We start from the raw sequence: 22,074 nt of genomic DNA, 5'->3' as shown, positions 1-22,074 counted from the left end.
TTTTTTAGGTAGCTAAATGTAATTTTTCCCCTACAAAAAATAAATATATATAACAATAAATATGACTTTTCACAATTTTTAGGAAGCTATATCCCTCACCAATACCTATGACTATGGATTTCCTCCCAATAAAAAAACTGAAATAACGCCCTTGTTTAAAAAATATATTTAGAAAAAAAAAGTAAAAATAATAGTGATTTATTTACAGTTTACAAGGTTTATTTAATGTTATAAAACAAATAAACAAAAATTCAATAAATAAATAAATAGTAATTACATCTTAATAAAATCTAACAATAATAAAAATTAATATTTAAGTATGTTAATAAATATAATAATAAAAGGGAAACATTACAAAAAAGTATTTTGTTGACAAGTATAATACATAACCAACTTTAAATTTTTGTATTATAAATAATGTACAGATATATGCTTAATTAAAATCATCGGTTTTGTATTAGTTACAATTTAATTTAATTAATTTATCTTCTATTAATTACATAATTATTATAAAAAGTCATCATTAATTAGTATTTGTAAATTGTTGTGACGATTCCTATCTTAATTACTGAGAAATAAATAATTACATTTTATTAAATTAATTTTCTAACCTTAATTGAACATTAAATAAATATTTACAAACTTCACTTTATTGATAACAATTGTAGAATATCATAACTTAAAATGGGTATTAAAAAATATATTTGGATAGATGTTACTTTTCTTATGACGTTTATGTACGCATTAAATTTGCTCACATGGAATATTTTGACTATATTCTAATAAATAATTAAATTCAATAACAACACGATATAATGAATTGTGTTAACTATATTTAGAAATCTATATTTTGATCATTAAAATACAAAACATGTATATAAATAAAATTTTAGATTATTGAAGGAGTAAAAATTAATTCTTTTAAAATTAGTTGTAGATGCTTTTAAAAAAAATTATAATATTAAAATTATAAAGTAAATATATATGTTTACTTTAATATTTTTAAATATTTAAAAAAAATAATTGAACAGTATTATCTAATTTGATTGTCATCGTTGAATATCCTAAGAATTATATATTTGTACAAAATACATAGATTGTTTTTAGAAGTATATATATAGGTATAAATAGCTATGTAATATTAAACAATCGTCTTAATAAAAAAATACTTAGGTACTTGACATTTTTTACATAATAAAATATAGTTACAGGTAATTTAACGTATTCAATAATTCATAAAACGCACAGATTTGGCAGTAAAAATAATTAAATTTTACTATAATTTACATTTAATAATGCGTTTACAGGTAATATGCATTTATAACTAATTAATAACTGTAAATATATATCATTTTGAGCACCAATATTGACATTAAATTAAATTTTTGTAAGTATTAGAGGTTGCGGGCACAAAATGCAAAGCAATATTTATTATTTTTATGATAAAGCCATATGGCATGACTAATAGTAATCAAATTCAATTACAAAACCTATGGTGCCAAAACATTTTTTAGGAGATTTCTATATTTTTATGGTTATAGTGAACTAAACTAATTTAAGGATACGGTTCAAATAAATTTCAATAATAAGTAATAACTCAAACGAAAAGTATAAAATTATTATTTTTATGAAAATACCTTTAAAATTAAGTAGGTGGCCTATTAAAGGCATATTTTTCAATATGCCTAACTATTCCGTTTGACTTGAGGTGTAGTCGTGTTTGGGTTTTTGGATGCTATTAGTTTATTGAGGGCCATAATTCCTGCTAACGAGGTGTGGAAGTATCCAGTACCGTTAACATCGGGTGATACTGAGGCAGTGGTGACATGGTTTTGGCGAATATGGTGCTGCGCGGCCATGATTTTCTGTTTCTCGCGTTTTACTTGGTATTTGTACAACTGGAATCCTGCTACGATTACTGACACGATAGCTGAGCCAGCGAACATGACGAATAGAGCGCCAAATCCGTGAACGGGCATACATATACCGTAAACCACGTCTTCGCGTATCCGTCCCTGGAAAATGGTTACGGCGTCTGTCTTGGTGTCTGGTGTAAACGCCAAGTCCGACTGCGATATAACGTCATATAATCCACTAACGCCTACGTCAGCTGTACCGATGTCAGACACGTTAACCGATCGTCTACGACGGCGCCGTTTTTGCGCCGTTAACCCCACGTCCGTATCATTTGATATTGTCGTATCGTCTTCGTTTGTAGACGCCTCGTCGAGGTTACGAGGTCCGTGAGGGAATCCATCACGGTTCAGTGTGTCCTATAGGAAAAAAAAAATAAAAATTCAAGTCGTAATGATTTACGGTAAGAGGTTATAATAATTCATAATACGGGTTGTTCCCATAGTTACCTTTTGCGGAGATGTCTGCGGTATATTACCAACAACAAATGGCGAGTGATGTCCTGTTTGTGCTTGGGCGCTGGGTTGATCGGTGTTGACTGTAGAATCTTGTAAATGTTCAATAGGTTCGCTAGATAAGGTTTGTTGGTCTTTTCTGTCAACCGAACCATAAAGCTGTTGTTGCTGTTGCTGTTGTTGCAATAAGTGTCCGGTCGAACGCTCATCTGTTTGACAGTGATCCATACATCCATGGCGGCATATTTCCACCTTACACCGTATGTGTACACTGAGTGCATCTGGGAATTTGAACGCGTGGAAAAAGGCGTACGTAATGACGGACGCCCGTTCATCAGAAGTACGAGCCTTCAAAAATCCGCTGATCATCTTTGGCCGAAGTACACATCCCTGATCGTCTGTCAACTGTATGACATGACCACCTCCATCACTGGCCGCGCAAGATTTTACACGCATATCGAATTCGCCTATAAAATTGAATGCAAAAAAAGGACAATTATAATTAACGACGATCAAAGACGTCTAATAGATCACGAATAGACTCTTACGTCCAGCGGGGGATATTTTAATATATTTCTTTACGAATATAGGAACGGCTTATTTTTACGTATAGTTTTTTTCACTCAATCAGCATACATTCTAAATTAAATCAAATCTTTAATTTAGATCTGATCGTAAAAATTATGGGGTGAACTATCGAAAACGTAATCTGAACACTTAATATTATCAATATTAATAATATTAATAACATCAATATTATTGTCAAAAAAGATATCAATTCAGTTATATCTTTCATAAAAAATAAAGAATTCTATTATTTTTTTATTGTAAATTAATTAAGTTAGTACTTTTGAGACAGGTTAAGCTTACCTCTAAAATCATTGATGGCCACTACCAGAGTCAAGGTAGAACCTAAAGGAACGATACCGCTTACTGGCGGAGCCCATGGACCTTTGCCATGCTGAATTTCCATCCAACAATCGACGTTATCACCTGCAAAAGTATTTTTACGATTTCAATAATTATGAGAAACTATTGATCGTATGTATACAACAATTAATAAATAAAATAGTGATAATTACCTCTAAAGTCTAACTGGATAACATCCAGGTCTGCTATGACCATGGGCGGCTTAGAGGCGGTCTTCTCGTAATCGTTGTACCACTCGCACCGGAGCCGTTTTGCTTCATCCCACACTTCCAATAAGTCTTTGTCGTATTGGATCACTACGGTGTTCTCATAAAATTGACCGTTCAAATCGGGTTTAGTGCCACATCGGGCATACGCTATGCGAAACGTGTAGAATGTTTTTCCAGAGGATGGCGGTACATATACACAACGCGGGTCACCGTATTGGCCTTTGGATGACACAATGCCCTCAAACGGCTGCGTGAACTGTAGATGAACATCCATGTGATCTTTCCCGCACATTACTTCTAGCGACTGAATGACCGGCATACCGTCCGGCCTCTCCAAGGGCCAAATGTCACCGTTGCCAGCACTCATTGAACTATTTGCCATGATCTATAGAAATCACAATAAAATTTTAATAGCATGTCAAAATAAACTTTAAACAATCATGGTATTGTATTTTGGTTTTAAAATTGATAGTCAGGTGTAATTAAAATGAAAATTAAGAGAATATGGCATACAATTTTTGAACCATTTAAAGTTTTTTATTTAAAGACTTTATATTTAAAATTATATAAATATCATTCATACAGTTGAAGAATTAGAACTAATAGAATCCATAGATTAGGAATTTGATGTTTTTGTACCCTTACGTGTTTTCTAAAATAACGGTTGATCAATACAATATATTTATATTCATAATATCTTATATATACAGTGTCTTAGACCTAACTGACAACGCTTATAACTTTTGATACAATTATCATTTTGTTGAAATTAAAAAAAATAACTATTGCCCTCTTAGACTACGTTTAAAGAATATTATTTTAAATTAATTGTTAAAAGTGGGTATGGAAGACGAGTTTCCGACCGACATATTGCAAGCCGTCCTGGAACTGCCGTTAGGCATTAAGTCAAGATGACTCACGTCATCTTTATAATTCACACCACCATGTTTTCACTCAGCCGAATTTAATTAAGAGATGAGTCACAATATGACTTGGCTTCCCCTGTTAGCCAGACCTAAAAGTTGGATTCGTTGCTTGGGCTGTACCACGTAGAGGTGGGGACAGGATTTTTCAAACGATTGTTTCTAATAGCTCATAATACAAAGAAATACAAATGCACCATCTTAAGGTGGCGGCTGGAACCAACACCTAAGATCTTCTTGACGTGGACTCTTCTGCCTCTGACGTCTGGCTGACTCTTTTGGATCATCACCGACTCAGCGAATATCTGAACCAGAGACCTCCTCTCCTTACTCCCAAGCATCAGGTTCACTATGCTTGGACCCCGAACCTGATCCTCAGCCAAACTCAAGAAGCTTTCATTCTGGGGTTTAGGCCTTGCAACGGAAGAGTGTTTGTAGAGCGTCGTCGACACCTCCAGGCGAGCACGATAGTGGTCATATTACGGCGTGGCTGATCTGTGTATCCCGTGTAGGTATGCGTTGAAGCAGCCGTATCTGGACCACACTTGTGTAAGACGATATGTTATTTTTCTGGGTGTTCGACAAACCCAATTATCGAGTTGACAAGATCCAATGAGCGATCGGCTTCATCAAGAGGACGACCTCGCTGTCTTCGTCTCTTATGGCCAGTGGTGCGTTCCATAGTCAGGAGTTCCGCCGGCAACGGGAAGACGAACATCCCCGCCGCAACCCAGTGCGACAGGGCGGTACGCCGACAGTATACGTAATACCAGTACAAGCTAAAGCTACCCTCACTACATAACCATTTCTAATACGTTCTAATTATATAAGTAGTGCTAGATATCATAATTTATATTTTAATGGGTATGTTAAAAAAAATTTATATGTAAATGGCACACAATCCATGAAATTACTAAAAAAATGTATTATAACTGACGAAATTTTTTGTTTTATTTCTAAAATATATATTCTGATTTAATTATTTACCAGGTTTATTTTGATGAGAAAAGTTTGAATTAATAATAATTAAGATTAAAAAGATGGGTGTACACGACGGGTTTAGTCATAATTAATAATTGAAATAACCCTTAATAAATTTGTAGAATACAACTATGTGAAACTATATGTTTTATGAATAATAGCAAATAGTGTAGTTTTATGTTATCTTTAGAGGTTTGTTGCACAAAGGGAAGACTTTCTGAAGCCTAGTGATGTACAGTAATTTATTGTCATTTTCTTCTTATAGGAACAATATAGACATAATTTGTGTAGGGAAATGTTAAAACCAGTGGCATTGATTCTTATATACATGTGTTGCGGTTACAATAAATGTATAAGATAAATGGTATATAGAGAGATATGCTTATCCTAATGAATGTTCATAATTTCACGAAAAAGATTTCTACTGATATGATTTCATAAATAAGTAATCAACAAAAAAATCTATAGAAATCTTTGAGGTGGTAGTGTTTTCGTTAAAAATTTTTATCGTGTAATATAAATAAAATTTGACATCGGCGTCTCTGGTTAAAACTATAACCATCACTTTTATGAATTTTTTTATTAGTAGTTGTTTTAATTAAAGGAGAGATATAGATATTTATAAGTGACTTAAGTCTCGTTTAATCCTCATGGCGCCATCTATGAATAACAACCATATTACAAGGTTCATACACGGTCAATTATAATAATAAATTAGTATGGATATTTATACATGATTATTCATTGCATTAAATTCTATATACAGTACACTTAGACTAAAGTCATAGCTTACGTTTAGTCTGTAGTCTAATCTAGAATAGCTGCAGTGACTAATACTTTATTTTTACTGGTAAAAATGAGTTTCGACGGTAATTAAAACCCAACGCTTTAGGCATTTTCTCCATCTCTGCAAGAGGTCAAATCACCCATTACTCTTCCACACTATTATTAATTTATATTATGTGTTTTTTTTTTTATGATCGTGATATGTATAAACACGAATAGTATATCGCCAGTATTAAAGCAGTACAAAAACTTCTCCATGATACCATTTCAGACACAATGGCGTCAGGTGAGTTATTATCGGTTTTAATTTGACAAGTAAATTGAATTGATTATGAATGATTAACGATGTATTAAAATTTATTAATAATATATCGATTGGATATAAATTTGTTTTTACCTATTATTGTGATTTATATTCTTTAGGCACTGTATTTTTTATTGATTACTTCTGGATCTCAGTTCTTTACTTTAGAAGATTTCATTCAATATTGGAAATTACAGAAACTTAAGTTAATTTATAAAATTTCAACTATCTAATGTCGATTTAAAATTAAGTATAATTATTTAATTTTTTTTCATTCGATTACATATTGGGTTTCGATATTTAATGTTGCAGGTTTAAATTGAACTATTTACTAAGAAAAATATATTCGATAATTTTATTCAATAATGAATAATTTAACTAATGTAAGTTTCATCCTGCAAGTAATATAATTTCAATTAATGTTGTTTTACATCTAATTCTTATTTTTCACTCTTGAACGATATTTTTTAAATTGATATTTTAAAAATTATCTGAATTAGATTCACCATATTAAATAAAACACCGTGACTTCTTTGTTGGATTAACAGAAAAATATTATATAAAATATCCAAGACATTGAATACAAGTCTTTATCGTTCGTTTACAATAAAATGAAAAATGACATTTGATTTGTAGGTTAGCAAATAGTAAGTATTCATTAAATTTATTTCGCACTAAATTTTTCTTTATACGACGAAAAATTTAACAATTTTTTTTCATAGTTTAGAGAGTGTATACATATTTATTGTTCGAAACAGATACAATTGAACGTATGCGATAAATTCATTCATTGAGTTTGTGATGTTCAGCTAAAAATTACTCTGATATTTTATTTCCTATAAAAATTATTTTATTTTTTATTATAGATATCGATTTCTATTTCAATGTCAAATTGCTAAGGTATTGATTATAACAAGATGCCTACTTCTTTTTGAATGTATAATTAATTGTAACAATTTTAGCTGTTGAAATAAATTTAAGAAAGTGCATATAAATTTTGTATTTTCACTAATAGAATGATTTAGAGTAGTAGTAAGTAGTTAATTTATTTACATGTTATTTATTATTAGTTTTAAGTAATATTATTTCTTTAAATCTATATAGAAGTCATTTATTTTCACAAGGATTTTATTATCATGTAGGATATTTGAAGGATACTTTCCAAAAATTCAGGGAAGTTACATATAATATATGTAATTCTAAAATATTAGAAATAATATAGGAGAGATTAAAATGATTTTAACCTCCTTATTTTTTTTTCAAATTCCGCTTATGCTCATTATTTAAAAAAACAATGTATATGCGTGCACACGTGTTATTACACTGAGATATTAATAACTTCAATTAACTTTTTCATCCGCTACAAGATTTTGCCACTAGGATTTTTTATAAGTTATAGATTTCAAATGTAATACTATTTCGGGGGTAAATTAGAGGGAAAACAAACAAATTTCATGCGAATAAGTTAATTGACGCCATTGCCAATCAATGTTTAACTACTTAATTGACAACGAGAAAAATACACATTTTTAACAGGTACATGATTTTGACCATGTTATGCATGTGTTATTATATTATCATTTTAATATGACAAGTCCTGTCCTTGTAGCTCTTAATAAAAAAAATGCATAATATTAAAATGTTTCATGACGTAAAAACTGGTCCTCCGACAATGTAAATTCGGTCATTAACCTAACTTTACTTTATTAACACTTGTATAACAAATGTAGATATTATTAAAGTCTATTATTCGTCTTTTCCTGTGGCATACTTTTCAATTGTTGTAATTATTTAGAGATTTATGATAATGACATGATTATCAGTGCACGAATCGTTTGTCAGTCTCATGTCGGCTGTTTTGTCAACACCATTAGTGAATATTTCATAAATTTTACACTTCCAAATAACATTTATAAATACTTCCTAACTAGATGTGTGTAATTAAGTTTAAATTACTTATGCGAAATACTTGTTATTATGAGAGTTGTAGTCATAAAAAAAAATTCACTAGTATACATATTTTTTTTTGCCTACACGTTTTACTTATACGAATTTAATAGCATAGTTCAGGTCTGGAAAATAGATACTAGATAGGTTAGAAGAAGAAAAATATTTACTGTAAATTATGATAGATGATGGTCGTCAGCATTCGTTTTATGAATTAGACGGGTAGGTAATCTTACAAAAACAACGGTATTGTAATTATGAAAGTAATATCCGAAGTTAAAAAGGAGTTCTTATTTAAGTAAAAGTATATTATATGATGTTTATCCCATTAATAAAATGTTACTGTATTTTCTATGGTAGAATATATTGCCTGTTTGTAAAAGTTTAAGCTGAGTATGACTCATTATAACAAGAAAATCGAATGTTCACACTTAGACAGTGATATCGTCTTTTGATTATTGGAGTCACACGAAAACCAGTTGTACATGTTTTATTCAAACCAACGGTAAACTAGTTTAGGTAATCAATAAAGCACGTGACTTGAACCGCCTGCACACGTGGATATGACCTCACAAGTCGATCCACCCCATTGATGAAAATCTTACGCGATAACAATACATCAATGAGCAAACAATGCGTTAAATGATCGTAACAACATTTTGAATGGCTTGTAGGATAAGTACAATTTGTTGATATCCAACAATGATAAAATTATCAAGTGTATTATTGTTACAAAATCGAACATATGGAAATTTAAAATAATCTCAAAATTGAAGTCGATAAGTTAAATACAGTTGATAGAAAATAGAAATTATTATCAGTTCTTTCAAAATTTCACTGTTATATAATCTCATTATTAAAAAAAAGAAAAATTATTCCTACGAATTAATAGAATTTTAAATTTTATAGTGGGATTGGAATAATAAACACATAATTTTTGTTTTGTAAGATCTATGAAAAAATTTGGCGGAATTAGACCATCAGTTCCTTTTAAGGGCGTAGTGGAGTTTTATTTTTAGGGAACTATCAAGTTCATTCGACCGACTGATTGACTTTTAACATTCAATCTAACTTATTTAATAATGAAAAAAATCTTTTTTCGCCGATTGAGGTATTTACGGGAAGCAAACTACCATTTCCACAGTTTAGTTATATCCCTAGTTTTATTTAGATTGCTCCTATACGGTAGGTAAAATGAAAATAGTAGGTTGAAATATTGCGAATAAATAAATGTTTTACTGTAAATCTTGATCTATCTTAATATTCAAGAAGAAAGTGTAATTTGGTATTCCGATTAGAAATAGTCACCATATTTATACGTTGCCTTAATTAAATTTTTAATAGCAAGCGAACGTCGGGTTAGGTTTTTCTAAAATCGATCCGGATATTGGATAAATTTAGGGCCTATGTTGGATAAATATTTATAACTGAACTAGTTTGTTCTTTATAAAATAACCTTTTCTTAACCCAACATGAAAACAACGGTTTTTTATTATAAAATATTTTATGTCGACCACAAATCTCAAGAACAGTTTCGGTAACATCCTACACGTTTTTTTAAATTTGTTCGAACCACATGTTTTATAGAAATAATTGAGTGATGCAATTCAGTAATATAACATTATTTAAATATTTCTAATCAAAAAATTATAAGATCAAGTTGGTGTAATAAACTGTGGTAATTTCTGTCAATTTTTTTGGTTAACAAAACACTTTTTATAATTTGAATTTTGATAAAGGTCAAAATATATTTAAACGTTTGGTTCTATACCTCGTCTTAAAACATACAGTATAGCTGATTTGTACATAATCGGATACAGGTTTTACCGGTTGTTTTAAGCGTCAAGTACAATACGATCGACATCAATAAGAGTATCGTTACGTTGCAGTCATTTCAGTCTTCAAAGCTTAGTTTTTAATACGTTTTTGATCATTTACAGGATTAATTTTCCATAGCAATGACAGTTTGACAATAACCGCGTGAAACACAGTAAATTAACGTTGGCAGATACAAAACGTGTCTGTGTGAGGTTTTGTAATTTAATTTAACTATGCGGTTTCGGAATAGAATTTTCGAATCTGTTGCAATTCTCATTGAAAAGAGTTAGGGTATGGTTGTTTTATTGGAGCCCGAGGGGTTCATACTTTGGAAATGATTATTATTATATATTTCCATGTTTCCGCATGCCTATGTGGTTGGTTAATGAAATCATCGTGGCTGACGACGAGGGAACCACACCGTCAGTAAAAAAAGACCCAACGGCCAGTCGTTACTTTGCATGGAAATCATGTGATGGCCGTTTCAAGACTTGCACTACGTTGGAAGAAAACCAGAAATATAAAAATGTAAATGCGCGTATTAGGACCATGTATTTGTGTATGACGGCGGCGTCCAGTTTTGTAAAAACTTTATTTAACGGGGATATTTAAAAAATGTATATTATTAAATCATTTTATAGGAAAGAGTAGAGGACATTCCAGTTTTTTTTTTCTACAAAAAAAACATTAACGACGTCTTTGACCTGTGGTGGCATTTCGACGATGGACTATTTTACAGCAACATTGTGTACCGGATTATTAAAACAATAATTCAGAAGCTGGCGACAGAGCTGACGTGAGCGAGGAGCACGTCAAAGTGCATTTATACCCACTTAGTACTCGATCAACTACTTATTCGCACGCACAAGTGGTTATTTTAATTATTGTGTACTTACCGACAGTATCAAGACGATCCACAGGCAAACATTTCGGGCCGTCTTGGTCGTTTCGTCCATTTCGCGTCTGGTCGGGTCTCTGTAAAACAAAATATGACACGACTGTTAGTTCAAAACTCCAGATACTTTCCAAAAGGCACAAACGCCGGCAAGTAAATGTCGCGCGATGCACGTGCGGATGAATACGTGAAACACTCGCATGCGAGTGCATGTACGAGATAAAAAAAAATAATATTTATTATGATTACTACTATTGTCTAGTGGAGTCGGACGGGCATTGGTTACACTTGTTAAAAATCAATGATCGTAAAAAAGCGTGCGTTTAATTCTTTACACGGGTAGAGTACGCGTCTTCTTCACCGTCACCACCACCGCCGACGTCGTTCACTAGGAATTACGTTTGCGTTGACCCGTTTAACTGTACACAACTATCGCGCCGGGTAGTGTGGCGGTTACCTATGCGAACGCAGACGGCAAGAAAGGTCGGCATTCGCACGACATTGACACCTGATGCAGCGGATCGACGGACGACTGACGGACTGCTGAGCAACTGGTGGGGGGAGGGGACGGCCGTAATACGTGCCATAAGTACGTAATTAAGCCCGTCCGGTAGTAGTGTTCACGGAATCGTTGGTTGGCTTGCGGTTCAATTGCTTTATTTGTTAATAATAATAATAAGTCGAACGCTTTCGGTTGTCAAAGCGTCGACCGCCGGATACTATACCCGTTCGGTCACCGTCGACTGTAACCGTCCAGCATTCACACGAACCAGTGTCTGTGTCGTACTCTACGGGACGAAAAATCAATATTGAAATCGTCGCACAGTTAATCCGCTATAATTAATAATTATTAACGCGGCGAAAGATGATGTACAAAAATTAATGTTATCAACTTGGTATTTCGTCATTTTTCCAGGCGTTTAAGAAGTATGTCTATGCAATTATCGACTGCCTTAGATTTTATATGCGAGCCACGTGCGTTGTAAGGTACGCTTTTCTAGCCACCGCCAACTGATACAATGCGCGCCAAATATAAAATAACCATGTAAATGATTATGGTGTCGTAAAGAGAACGAATGATCCGTCAATAACCGTCAACTAGTGTGTGGTGTATGCGGAACTCGCGATGACCGACACACTTATCTCATTTCTTTAAAACGGAACGCGTGTCCGGTGTGATTCGTTGCTTGTTGCCAATTTTTTTTTTTTTTTTACAGCTATCGATTAAACGGTCATTGACAGATAACAATAATATGTTAGTCTGTTACATGATAATGATACAAAGTCGAAATGATTTATCTCCCAAGCGCTTAATAATAGTAATATTCACACCGACGGCTAACTGCTAATTTTTTTCAAATCTAACTGGATTCTAAACATGACACATGTTACGAGTGCGCATTATACAAGTAAAAACGTTTTTTTATCAAATCAATTGCAGGTGTCCAAAAAATATGAATCGAATCCAAAACGTGTTTATTGAACACCGTTAACTTCGAGATTAATGATTTCCAAGAAATTATAAAAAAATGAATATATCAGACGCACAGCTGTTTTTATTGCCACATTTATTGATAAATTAGCTATCAATTTCTGTTATTTAAATGTTTATAAATATTTTAGGATTACAAAGCTGAATAATATACAGAATGTCCCACTATGTTCTATCATTTTTAATAACTTTTATACATAAAAACTTTTTTAGGTTTTACTAATGGGCGACTTCCTCTACCATAGTGGTATGCTATGTAAATGAATAAATAAAAAAAAGTTATCATTTTATTTACTATACTCGGATTGTTTTTCTAATAAAATATCTTTATTTTTTTATTACAAACAAATAATAAAAAATAATTTTTTAATGTTAGTCCATTTGATGATATTAAAAAATAAAAGTAACCTTAGATATAAGCTGGGTCAAAAGTTATTAAAGATGTTAAAACATGGTGGGACACAATATATAGAGTCACGGCATGTTTTTAAAGATTAAAAAGATATGCATTTCAGTTATTTTTTTTTTGCCACTATAAAAGAAGAGCAATTTTAAATATAAAAGAAAATTATTTTTTTAATTTTATTTATAGCCATTTATTATTATTATAAACTTTTATTTTTGTTTTTTATAAATTAGTGGGTGCAAGTTATATTCTAAACACCTTAAAACGATTGTTGGTAGGTATAACTATAATTATAATTATGTGTATTCTATTTTTTTTATTCTTATTATAAAACTCGCGTCATCATGGCCATTTGTTCCGTATTTCTATTATAAAAAGTTGCATTTGATTTTGTGTATTATTTTCAAAATATATTTTGGCAAATTCAAATTTTTTAACGAGCAATTGCCATTTGCATCTAATTTTTAAGCTGTTGGCTATAAGTAATTTTACATATATTCTTTGATAGAAGCAATTTTTTTTATAAATGAGTGCTTCAGTAATTATTGAATATCGTTTAATTAAATCCGAATCAACTAGATGCGATGAATTCTTAAATACAGAGATTTGGAATTTGTTAATTTCACTGATACTTATGGTATAATAATTTTTATGTAGGTTAAAAAAATATGTACATGTATATATAGTGATTTTTATATAAATTATGCCCAAAATTCTCATATAAATGAAATGTTAAATTTTTATGTTTTTGTTTCAATACTATTAATAAACTTATAACAAAATACATAAGATTCCAGTAAAAGATTATAATAAATATTTAAATAAATGAGTGAATGCGTTAAGATACAGATAAATACAACTCATTAGAAACAAAAGATAGCATTACATTTGATGTATTAATTTCTCATACAAAAAGTGTAATGTATAAGTAAAATTATACTTTTGTACATTGGATGCTTCTTTTTCTCCTTGATGGTGTTTTTTAATCAAATATTTAAAAAATGTAAATAAACCTTTAATTTAAGGTTTGACGCTAGAATAAAATTATTTAAAAATACTGGAAAATTGAAAGAAAAAGTAGATTTAATAGTGTAAAGACCATAAACGGATATTCAGTTTCAGTGATCTCATTCCACATTTTTCGTAAGTTGTCAAAATTATAAGACTAGTTTATTAATTGTAAAAATAAGCAATGATTTATTTCCATAAGTTTAATAAGTTTTCATTTATAAAAAATATAAAATAAACGATTATTGTGGCAATAATAATGTTACTAAAACGCTAAGTAAAAAAAATTGTCTTTAGCTCGAGTTTTATTAAGTAAAATAAGTTCTTTGCACGTATTAGATTAGAGATGTAACTAATAAGAGTACAGTACATCAATTGTCTTTTATTCTAGAAAATTCTACTTGCATAATTTTAATTGTTGTTAGTATGCAGCAGAATTACTCTTTTGTCGTGAACTGCATGCAAATAAAATGTAAATTAGTTATTCGTAATGAGTGGATTGTAAATGAACCCTTTAAGCGGTTGCCATTAATTTTACTGTTCTCGTAAGTATAGCAATAAATTCTAATTATGAGCACTGTAAAATGTTGTTCGAAAACCACTATTTAGTAAAATAAACGAGATTTGTAGAGCGCATCTATAAGCGCAAATTGTCTATGCTTTACTTTGTTTTTCTAAATGATGTATTCAACTAGATTTTTCAGGCCAACGCCCGCGTTTGCTATTCTCGTTCAGAGCACTTTGGGCGGACCATCGCGGTATTTAATCGGTTTTAATTAGTTTGTCCGAAAACAAAAACGCAAAAATTATAATCGTTGTGTACGCGGTTTTTTGGACCGCACCTTATTGATATGTGCGCAATTGACCGTCAGTCGGTACAATGCCGTTTTTAAAATATATTCTGGACGATGTAAAAAGTGACACGCACGTAAGTGAGAAGTTGTACACTGTCGATGAATAGACCGTCTTTTTATTTGATGAAGATAAAAATAATTACACAGAAGTGTAAACCTCTTCCGTGGCCTCTTGCCCTCTAATCATTTTTAGCCGGTAGCGGTTTTATCGACACCAATTGTGTGATTTATTACGCCGAAAAATACTGGTTTCTTTTATTTGGTTAGTGCCATCATATCTCATGTCTCAAGACTTCACATACCAAGTTCATTCATGTATTATTATACCATACACTGACCGCAATGGTAACGTATGTGTTATTCTAACATACTGAAAAATGTTCTAATGGTATCTCTACACTGTGCAGGGATGAATAGAGTGGTGTTCGGTTCACTGTGTTTGGCAAAAAACTTTTTTCTTTCAAATTAATCAAATGTTCAAGTAGTTTATTTGTAATAATAATCGTAAACATTTCATTCTTGTATTTTAGAAGATAATTTACTCGTGTTGTACAATTGAAGGATTAGTGGATAAATTTGATTTGTATACTATAAGACAACTTTTAGAACAGTAATTGGATATTTTTGCTAATATACTAGCGAAAAATGTTATTTTTACTAATCTTCAATGTACATGTTCTTATTTATTATTTATATGAATTATCTCAATACTTTATGTCTACGACGTCGCCCGTGATTTTCTATCATAAATTCTATTTTACTAATTCTTGGCGGTTTTCTTTCATTTTACTCATCTCTTCTTGATTTTTTTAATTCGTATTTACATTTGATTTTTACCCGATAGTTGTCTTTAATCTATTTCTGCCTATTATTTTTATCACTTGATCGTAATTTTTTTAAATAGCCTCTTTTGCGGGAGTGGAAAAATCGGATCACGTACTTTATGGATTTCGGTGTGTGATAACATAATACAAGAGACTCTTATTCAGAAACGTAAAGTTTGGTTAACTTAAGAACTGTTGTAAATCGGTTTGCGAAAAAATAGACTAATGGTATTACTGTACTGAAACGTACAATTACTATAATTTTCCTGCTAGTCGCATGGTCAATAGGTATGTGTAGTGTAAAGTTGGCAGCGTCTAGACCCGCAGACGACGTTCGCTAGGAACGAGCATACACAATATGGCATAGAAGAAAAAAATGAGTAAGTAAAGAACTGGTTTCCGTATAGAAACTGACTGTATGTCTTTGCCGGATAAATGATGGAACGCGCTGGATATTCTCGGAAAAACGACGGCTCGTGTGGAAGAAACGAGTCGCTCTTCACAAGGCGTGTCGCGATAATGCCGTGTGCATCAATGAATGGTAATAATAAAAAATAAATAAATGGGAAATGTGTACGTATGGAGGTTCTTTTACGGACGACGTTTTCATTTTGTTATTATATTTATCGGATTACCGCGGTGTGTGTTGTGTCAATGGACAGACCGACCGCCGCAGTATCGACCTACTTTCCGATCGGCCGTATCCCATCGGTCGTGAATTCAAGTACAATAATGTGTACGAAGACATCGGACACTATGTGTGCGGACTCTCATTGTTTGCCAAGTGCTCATTGTTACATCCGTCGTCCCGATTCTAATGATTTTTTTTTTTCATGTACGCATGTGTACATGTGTTTTATTTAACATTGCTGTCACGTCGCGACAATGCGCGTTTATATAATTACATTATATGTAAGCGGAGGTTCGTGGATATGTACGGAGGAGAGTCGTGCGAGTGTTCTTATTCGTCCGACGAGAACTGGCTGTTGATCTGACTCGCAAATCGTTGTGCGATAATGGTCTGTCACGGTAACGGTCGTTTTGTCTAGAATTCGACGGCGTGTAAAACAAAAGCTTTGCTCGGAAGTGCCAATAATGATGTCACGTTGTCAACTCTTTGAGCGCGCGCGCGACATTCACGAGACACAATAACACTGTTTTGGAAAGCGTGTGCCCGACTTTGGTCGCCATGCGATCAGTCGGTCAAATTCCGCGCATTCTCCCGAGTGCCAATCAGTACGACCTGTTATGAATTTCAAATGAACCGGTGCCGGCGCACAAAGTTCTCGGTGGTTTGCTGTTATTATGCTCGTTCTGCCGTTTCCCCGATCTGTGCCGTAAACGCACGACGCCGTGTGTGTACATGCGGTCGGCAAGACGGAGAGGCCCCGGGGCTGACATTATCAAACCTGTCCTATGTCCTAACCGGATTATATGGGAGACGACCACATTTTTTGGAATCAATCCGAAAATACCGCCTGCCGTATAATACGTTACGGTACCCGAATCGCCGGGCTTTTAATTTATTTACTGACTGTCGATGGCGTATTAGTACACGTTACGTATGGTACACACCGGCTGCGGTGTAATGTCTTTCCCGCGGACAGAACGACCCATCGATTGTAATTTACCATCGAGGCAGCGCGCCCGTCAAGCGCACCGGCTCTTTCCAGAACGTTCACGATAAAGCGATTAGTTTTTAAAATGAAAATTTATCGAAACCAATAAAAAGTAACGGCTGGCGGAAGCGTAAAGGAGATGTTTGTTTAAATCTGAGAATTCGTGTTAAGCGCGTGACCCGAGCAGTCTCGATTTTGGTCAGCTAGGGCGCCGTATACATTTCTTTATGCTCTGAAAACAACGGGTGCACGCTCGCAATGCGTTGTACGGTGTCGAGCGTGTACACGGATAGGTTTTGTAGGTACACGGCGCTCGCTGCCCGCCCGCGTTACACTGCATTAAATTATTTCCGTACAGCTGTGGTGTGTACGCGCGTATGACTAATAAGCGATTCGGGAAATGATCATCATATTATCTGCCGTACATGGCAAATTTCTGCGCGTCACACGTCGGTAGACGTACGTTTAATACGTCCGCGTTATTATTATCATTTTTTTTGTTCCTCTTCTACTCATTACTATTTTTCGTCGACGCACACCTGCTTCTCGCCAGCCTCGAGCGGTCCCGGAAAGTTGATTTAGGTCAGATGGCGCACACACACACGAGCGCGCGCGTAGACGGATTGCCGCGGCGGTGGTTGCACGAAAAGAAGTGCGGCCGTCTCGGTGGGAGAATTATTGGCCGACGAAAGCAACGCGGGGCTAGTGAGTCTGTAAGACGATCGACCGCGGCGCGAGCGGGAGCATCTATAGCCTTGACCCAACGGCATTCTACAACCCGTGTAAGACGGGCGCGGGCCGGAAGAGAGGTGACCACAGACGGGGCATCGACTTTGTGCACGCACACACAATCATAATGCCGACAATATAATGCGCGTTATATACGCGTATATCGGAATACACACACACACACACACACAGTTTTCCCACGGCGCACCCTTTGCGCGAAGAGACGTTGTAGACGGCGTATGACCCGCGGCGGAGGTGGGAGATGCAAGTTTGGCAAACTGTTGGGAAACCCGTTTTTCGGAATCCGCACTGGTCGCCGCGACTTATTATTATTACATATTATCAACAATCATCTACCACTATCGTTATAATTATTATTATTATTATTATTATCGTACCTAGATGGTATAAGACACGAGTGATTTAGCGCGCCCGAACAATTCCTACCCGATGAATGGTCGAACGCGACCGAGATGAAAAATGATCTTCGTATGCATCGCCGTCGTCGTTCTTGGCGCTGTAAGATAACGCCAGTAGTGTTCACGTACTTCCTCAATTCACGCAGTCCGTAAAATATAAACACGTCGTTTCGTAGAAGTGTTATCGGATACAACATATCATTGCGCTTTACACAAGTGTGAAAGCTATTGTTCTTTTTATGAAGGTGTCAGAACGGAGCCCAGACTGGAGGCTTTAACCTGACCTCTTTTATTCGATTACGAAGAAATCGATCTATTAAAGGCATCAACGTTCGTCGTGTAATTAGTAACCCCAGCGGCATATTGTACTGTTACAGCAGAACGTCGGTCAAGAGACGACGGGGAGGCATTTGTAATGTGTTAAAACGAATGCGCGGTGTAAATTGGCAGATGCGCCGAACAGCAACATTGCTAATGCGACGACGTCCGAGCGTTTATTATTATCATGTTCAATGAAACCGGCAGTCAATTAACCGACCGACTGAGCGTAAATCGTAGAGATCATAAAACTCGTATACCATAACTCTTCCGCAGTAGTTGTAGTGGTGTGATCTCCGTGTTCCGCGCGTCCCGATAATGAAATATATCCATTACCCGTTTTATTCGGATAGGTTTATGGTCAGTCGGTCGGGGGGTATGGATATCACGTCTCTTGCCGCGTACAATATGTACTGAGAGACGGTGTAACGGAATGCGCCGACGCCACCACACACGGTAAAAGTAACACGCCAATTAGCTGTATGTATGGTGTGCCTATTAGAATTAGTAACCAATAATAATAATACGCGATATTCGAAAACGTTACGGGAAATAATGGAATTCGCATTCCGCGTATACATACCGTGTAATTAGTATTGTATTATTAAAATGTAATAAAACGTGTGTAATATATTCACATGTCATGTGAATATATTATGCCAATGCAACTGGTCGGTTTATGTTATCCGCGGTCAAAGAATAATTATCGTTATTATTATTTTAATCGTGAAATCCTATTGTTTTTGGAGCTCTAATTAATTGAGATTATTTTATTTTCCATTCATGCTTTTGGAAAATGAAAAATACATATCATAAAAATAAACCGTTTAACGCAGGAAATCATCACTAACATTTATTGTCCGCCTAGTCATTATTTTTATGACGCCTTAATGAAACGTGTAAATGATATTAAAGCTGTTGTCATTAGCAAACGCCGAGTTATTACTACCAAACAAACGTTGACGGTTCGTGCAAGTCGTACTTTAAACTACATTAAATCCGAATGGTTAACGAATATATTATTAAGTGCGAAATTGGTGTGTCCGAGAATAAAATGGGGTTTAGTCAGATGGTGTTCACGGACATCGCAAGGCGATAAGATTTTGTTTTGCTCTGGGAGGGAGTTTTCGCGCGACTTGGTCTTTAACTCTCGACTATAACCAGCGAGTTGCGAGGAACTCGGACGACACCTGTACGTTATAGCGTTCACTAGACATAGCAGTTTAATTGAGCCTTTAAAAGTTATTCACGTATCATGTGTAGATTTGAATTGTAGAATGTACCGTAGGTGTATCTGCGCTCGGGTACAAAACTCAATAGTTTCTCTCGAGTTGTTACATACTCGCGGTAAAAAATGTTATACGCCCCCAAAATGTTTTCATAACAGGGTTGTTATCCGACTTTGCACTCGACCCCCATTTCCAGTTCCTACCGCGTGAACATGTCAAAACTAAAGAAAATATGTCATGTATGCAGTTACTTACAGTGTAGGCCTCGCGTGGCTGTATTAGCGTGTTTTTTGTATACCGTTTTGAATAGAGCACTAATCACGTTGGACGATCTATAGCCGGTCACTGGCTCAGATCAGTTGTGACGCTCGGGGGTAGCTCGACGAATAACTGCATTGTCGTCATCGATAAGAGGATTCTGACAAAACTTTCGTCATCGGTTGCACATGACACAAATTTAACGTTTCAATTAAGATATCAAAACTCTACTGTCAATATTGAAACCGCTAAATGCTTTTTGTTCAAAAGAATCGCTTTATCAATAGACTCGTAATGCTGTAAGAGGAAACCGAACCGTTTAAACGAACATGACGAACAACGCAGTGAGGTCGTTTGTGCGGCGCGTACTTGTGCGTGGACCCGTGAATGCACACTGCGAACAACTACTTGGCGACTACTGGCGGGACGGCGGCGGCCAGTTCTTCTTGGCCGCCGGGAGACCGCGACCAAGACCACGGACGGTTAGCGTTGGCCGCCGCCGTCTTCGGTGTAGCGAGAACGGGGGAACCGGTCCGCGCGCACGCACCGCATACTAGGAGAACTCGCTACCAAACAGCTACACACGGCAGTTGACGGTAACATAGCGGCACCTTTTATGTCTACTACGCGCGGGAAGATTCCATATTGTATTTTCCCTTCTGTTTTGAGTATTTTTTTTATTTATTTTCTTCGGATTTTCTTGAGTGTCTTTTTTTTTTTATACTCTACAGATAATTCGATCGAGTTTACACAAACGGGTATTGCGTTTGTTTCGCAGAATTGGCTAAGTCGTTGCGTACACTCAAACTAGACCGCCAAAAACTTGGTACACTTCCGGGCGCAATCTGTGGTTTGGTTTCCGGTAATGTCCGGTCGTCAATTTTCGTTTGTTTAAACAATCTAATACGTTGATTTAAGCTGAAAACATACATTGTACACACCGAACTATAAAAACATATTATCTTTAAATGACCCGTTAAAAATTCGGTTTAATTCCTCAGAAAATTTAGGAGAATACATTGATTTTGTTTTTTTTTCAAATATAAAAAATTTACGTTAACTATCACTGAATGACGACCATTACAATATACAATTGAGCCATGTATATTTTTTACAGTTTAAATCCTAGCCTAGTCTTATGAGGTTCAATTGAAATGAAATATATTTAATAAAACGTACACAATTTTACATAGAATACTTAAATAATTGTGTAACTCTAATGGTCGACTATTTAAGTCTCAATGATTTTAAATCAACGAACAAGTTCCGAGATGATATTTATTAAAAATTTAAATAAAAAAGAACGATAAATTATTAAACAGTGTATCAAAGATCTCTTGGTAAGAAACTCTTATTGAAAATTATTTACAAAAAAGTGTATTGATGATTTTCAGATCCAATCATCATAAAGGACGCTGGGGAAGCTTTGAACAGTAAAGCCTCTCACTTTTGTTTAATTTCATGATATTTTATTCTTTTGAATTTTATTTAAAAATCTTAAAACATGTATTTTTATCGTTTTCACTTACGTTAATAAGAATACAAAATTCTATTTTTTTTTTTTGAGATAACGGAGCATAAAAAATCGATTACAATGTTAGTTTTACAAAAATGGTGTAATATTTTTTTCTTTTCGAATAATTTTGAAAAATCGATGTACACAGTTTTTTCATGGAGACGACAATATACGTCGTCGCTAGGGAAATACTTGTCTTGCTTTTATTTTTAAACCATAGCTTGTAAATAAATAAATAAA

At 34.2% G+C, this 22,074-nt stretch overlaps 1 protein-coding gene and 1 long non-coding RNA gene across 3 annotated transcripts; one reads left to right on the top strand and one right to left on the bottom strand.

The window, feature by feature from the left end:
- Positions 1 to 1,065: 1,065 nt before the first annotated feature.
- LOC126900815 (uncharacterized) lies at positions 1,066 to 20,761 on the bottom strand. Of its 2 annotated transcripts, none has more exons than XM_050676780.1 (6): positions 11,412 to 11,612; positions 11,164 to 11,242; positions 3,452 to 3,893; positions 3,240 to 3,362; positions 2,364 to 2,836; positions 1,066 to 2,273 (listed from the first exon to the last, which is right to left on the bottom strand). In XM_050676780.1, the coding sequence occupies exons 2-6, from the start codon at positions 11,221 to 11,223 to the stop codon at positions 1,686 to 1,688; spliced, it is 1,686 nt and encodes a 561-aa protein (XP_050532737.1). In that variant the 5' UTR covers positions 11,224 to 11,242; positions 11,412 to 11,612; the 3' UTR covers positions 1,066 to 1,685. The 2 variants fall into 2 exon arrangements, with proteins under 2 accessions (XP_050532737.1, XP_050532736.1); XM_050676779.1 differs by lacking the exon at positions 11,412 to 11,612 and adding an exon at positions 20,316 to 20,761 and having other exon boundaries at positions 1,067 to 2,273.
- On the top strand, positions 6,206 to 7,523 carry LOC126900856 (uncharacterized). The gene is made up of 5 exons (XR_007702926.1): positions 6,206 to 6,484; positions 6,622 to 6,752; positions 6,815 to 6,885; positions 7,003 to 7,149; positions 7,225 to 7,523. It is a non-coding gene; the product is annotated as an uncharacterized LOC126900856 (long non-coding RNA).
- Positions 20,762 to 22,074: the final 1,313 nt, after the last annotated feature.

Source organism: Daktulosphaira vitifoliae, unplaced genomic scaffold (assembly GCF_025091365.1).
Source record: "Daktulosphaira vitifoliae isolate Bord-2020 unplaced genomic scaffold, ASM2509136v1 Scaffold_3, whole genome shotgun sequence".
Taxonomy (NCBI): Eukaryota; Metazoa; Arthropoda; class Insecta; order Hemiptera; family Phylloxeridae; genus Daktulosphaira; species Daktulosphaira vitifoliae.
The sequence above is the reverse complement of the archived record's forward strand: the minus strand, read 5'-3'. Positions and strand labels throughout refer to the sequence as shown.

Coding starts and splice junctions, on each gene's coding strand:
- LOC126900815 (XM_050676779.1), bottom strand. CDS start 11,223: ATGGACGAAACGACCAAGACGGCCCGAAATGTTTGCCTGTGGATCGTC. Junction 3,363..3,451: donor TATCCAGTTAGACTTTAGAG/GTAATTATCACT, acceptor ATACTTTTGCAG/GTGATAACGTCGATTGTTGG. Junction 2,274..2,363: donor CGCAGACATCTCCGCAAAAG/GTAACTATGGGA, acceptor TTTTTCCTATAG/GACACACTGAACCGTGATGG.